At 40.7% G+C, this 3858-nt stretch overlaps 1 protein-coding gene across 1 annotated transcript; it reads left to right on the top strand.

Moving 5' to 3' along the window:
* The first annotated feature begins 568 nt into the window (after positions 1 to 568).
* arf6b (ADP-ribosylation factor 6b) lies at positions 569 to 3086 on the top strand. Its single transcript, XM_082143371.1, has 2 exons — positions 569 to 711; positions 903 to 3086. Exon 2 carries the CDS (start codon positions 1543 to 1545, stop codon positions 2068 to 2070), a length of 528 nt encoding a protein of 175 aa, XP_081999497.1. The 5' UTR covers positions 569 to 711; positions 903 to 1542; the 3' UTR covers positions 2071 to 3086.
* Positions 3087 to 3858: the final 772 nt, after the last annotated feature.

The following is a 3858-nucleotide window of genomic DNA, read 5'->3' as shown; positions in this document are numbered from 1 at the left end:
TGACTCTTTCTGTAGGTTACTTTGTTAAGCCAGTAGATGGTGACAAGTTACTGTCTTCAGTCTTCATGAGTTATGGGTCTAGGTGGATGCCTTGTTTGTTTGTTTGTTATAAGTCAATGGTCACCAGAATGGTTTGGCTACCAACATTCTTCAAAATATCCCCTGTTGTGTTCACCGTTTTGTGTAGTTTTAAAACGACATGAGGGCGTGTGAATAATGACAGAACTGTATTTTTGACTTGTTATCCCTTTAACAAGCCAAGCCATTCATAATTCATAACAACTATTTTATGGTTTATTGCTTAAGATCTTTTTCAGTTTACTTTTAGAGTAGATTTGTCTGTTAGTGTTGTTATTGTATTGTAATAACTAATAGGCTACCGTCGCTATTGCTAAGTAACACGTTTCCTCAGATTGTGTGATACTTAATATTGTAGCCTATCTGTATTTTGAAATGTGTTTTTTAGAGTAAAGTTTTTTTTTATTACATAATTAAAATTCGGTAAAAAAAAAAAAAGAAAAAAAGAGAGCGATACTACAGAACAAGAACATGTGGGGTTTTGACGTTTGCAAAGACCTTTATTATGAAATACGGGCTGTAACGGCCATTTCCGCTGGTTTGCGTTGACGTAGTCAGTTTCACACAGAACTCGGCTGATTTTAGGAGTGAACACCGGGGTTGAGACTGCTAGAGAATGGTGGCCCTCCGCAGGTAACTAAAACGCATTTAGTCGCTCTAAAATGAATGAAAATAACTGGTTAATTATTATATTTTACATATCCTGTCGAAAATATGTGTAAAAAGTCTGTGGTGGCGATTTTGTGTGGGTTGTTCGGACGGCTAAGCTAGCAGGCTAAGTTGCTCTTTTCTGGCACTCCCTCTGAGCCTCTCTTGTCTCTCAGGGACACGTGAGACAGTCGAATTCAGGACGGTTGAAATCGATGCGGCTCCGCTTCAGACGGTCCAGATGACAGACCCACCGGCCGGCCAAATGAACGCTTTTCCGCCGAGGCTCTGAACGTCTTCAGCTGCTATCCGGTTACATTTTTGGGGGACGGACGTGAGAGAGCCCCCGAGACGGACATTCACACGCCAAGAGGAAGTCTTGAAAGACCGCAGGCTCTTAAAGAGGCCTCAGCACTTAACTGCCACAGGAAAAGCATCGAAAAATCGCTGCTTTTGTCACATCTCTGTGGATTAATAGTGAGTGTGGCATTTTTCAAACGGGCACCTCCCTACAACCAAAGCAAAAGCGCTGCAAATCGAGCTTTGACCTTTTCGTCTAGTACTGAAAGTTTTCAGTACTGTCATTTAATCAGCTGAACAGTGGCCCGTATCGGCTAGAAATACATCTTATTAACAGTGACTTTATGCTCAGCAGCGTGATAACTTTATACACGTGTTCTGTTTCACTTCTAAAATTTTACTTTCCCAAGAAGAAGTCTTAAAGAAAAAGCCCATTTATTTTGCTTTTGAATTACCCATATAAAACTTTTTTTTTTTCTTTTGGAGGGAAGTAACCATTTATGAACAGTTTGCAAAATGGGGAAGATGCTGTCAAAGATATTTGGCAACAAGGAGATGAGAATATTGATGCTCGGTCTGGATGCCGCAGGGAAAACCACCATCCTTTATAAGTTGAAACTCGGCCAGTCCGTGACCACCATCCCGACTGTCGGTTTCAACGTGGAGACGGTCACCTACAAAAACGTCAAGTTCAACGTGTGGGATGTGGGCGGACAAGATAAGATCCGTCCCCTCTGGCGACATTACTACACGGGCACGCAGGGGTTAATTTTTGTGGTGGATTGTGCTGATAGAGATCGCATTGATGAGGCCAGGCAGGAACTCCACCGCATCATCAACGACCGTGAGATGCGGGACGCCATCATTTTGATTTTCGCCAACAAGCAAGACCTGCCGGACGCCATGAAGCCGCACGAGATCCAGGAGAAGCTGGGACTGACACGCATCCGAGATAGGAATTGGTACGTGCAGCCCTCATGTGCGACCACCGGAGATGGACTGTACGAAGGCTTAACTTGGTTAACATCTAACTACAAGTCTTAATGATACTGGCACTGACTGTTTAGGACAAATGAACTCAATATGGGGAAAATCAGATGACATCACCCAATATTTGTGCTGTTTTGATTTAGAGTTAACATTTATTTTTGGTTAGTTTTCAAATGACCCCTTTTTTTGAAATAACGTAATGGGTTTGGCTTTGCTTTTAGTTTCCTGTCTACTGTGACACAGCCGTGTCACACACCTTGGACTATTGCTTAACATGATAAAGCATTCCTGAATGAAGATTATCTATTTTTTTGTTTGATTGTAGGTTTTCTATATTTGTTGTCTCTTCTACAGCTTCTTTCTTTGAGATTTCAGAGTCAAAAAATGAAGTTTTTTCTCCAGCAAACAGTCCAATAGTGTGTTAAAGACATTTTATACCGAGTATCGAAACGGTCCAGGCATCCACTGTAGCAAAGCACAGTTTTGCTGAGGAGGTTGTAGCATACTAATCGTAGGTAGCTAATGTGGTGTAACAGGTTTTAAACCGTGCCATAGTTATGATATCACTGACATCCAATGATAATCAACATGTAAATGAATCCATGGAACATTTTATGCAAAAGTCTAATTGTGGAAGGCGGGCTTACTACCACAGACATAACTTATATTCAAACAGCATAATCAAAACAGGTGATGTCTTGTGCTCTCAAAAGCTTGGAAATCCACTGAAAATGTTTTGTCTGCATTGCAGTGTAGCCCGAAATAAGTTCAATGTTAAAGAGACTTCATTTTTTTTAAACATCGAGGGTTGCCTTTTGTAGCCCTAATACCATTTAGGCTAATTGCATTGACCAGATTGTCTTTGACTTACACTCATATGTCTCTAAAATGTGGGATTGTTACATTCTTGCATTTCAAGTGTAGTGCTTGCGGTAGAGTGGACTGAAGATTTCATTTTGGAGAGAAATGTTTCACTCTATTCATTTCCTCTCTTTGCTTTAATCATTTTGAGAAACATGTACAGAAACAGCTATGTAATTGTAACTTCAAATTAAACTTAGTCATTTTAATGCTTTTAGTTCCTTCTTGTTCTGACCAATTCATGCTGTCTTTGATGCCTATCAATGCATGGGAGTTTCCACCGTCATTTACCGAAGCCAAACCAAAGTCAGATGGAAAGTGTGTTAAGCATTTTCTAGAAAATTCTTTTTTGTTTTGTTCTTGGTAGTGCACGTGGAAAAATCTTTTCTGTTTGCTTTCCCGGAGTTTTGAGGCCCCATATATATATATATATATATATTTGCACAACATTTTCCAAACCTGGGAATCCAAGCACTTTGGAATCCACCGCAGATAAGATTGTAAAGAATGTGTGTTGGGTTTAATGTTTGACCTCATCATGTGCTTCTGCACACAGGAATCCAGACACCTTTCTAAAGGGAACATGAGAAATGTGATTTAATTTATACTGTGCGGCACACTTGGATCTTCCTTTAACGTCTTATCGCAAATATTTGTTATGTTTACAGTGAAGTTAATCTCCCAAAATAAGCTGTTTTGAAGTGGCGTGTTGGAAACAGGTCAGCTCTACACACCCCCCAGCAAATCCCACTGTAAAAACAGGATGTCTCCCGCTAACTCTCTAAAGGCCGCACAGCTGCTAAACTATTGCACACACAGAAAGAGTAATGGGCGGTCGGCGCTGGACGCCACAAATGCTGCTCTTGCTGACACAGCTGTTAATAACAAGTGCTGTGCTCACTTGTTGCTTTGCACGCCATCTTGAATGATTGTTAAACCGCTAGGCTGTTTCTTCTCTCACACTCGACGCTATTCAAATCA

The sequence above is a fragment of the Leuciscus leuciscus genome (assembly GCF_965113295.1).
Source record: "Leuciscus leuciscus genome assembly, chromosome: 17".
In the NCBI taxonomy this organism is placed as follows: Eukaryota; Metazoa; Chordata; class Actinopteri; order Cypriniformes; family Leuciscidae; genus Leuciscus; species Leuciscus leuciscus.
Note: the sequence above shows the minus strand (reverse complement) of the source record. Positions and strands in the feature narration are given on the sequence as shown.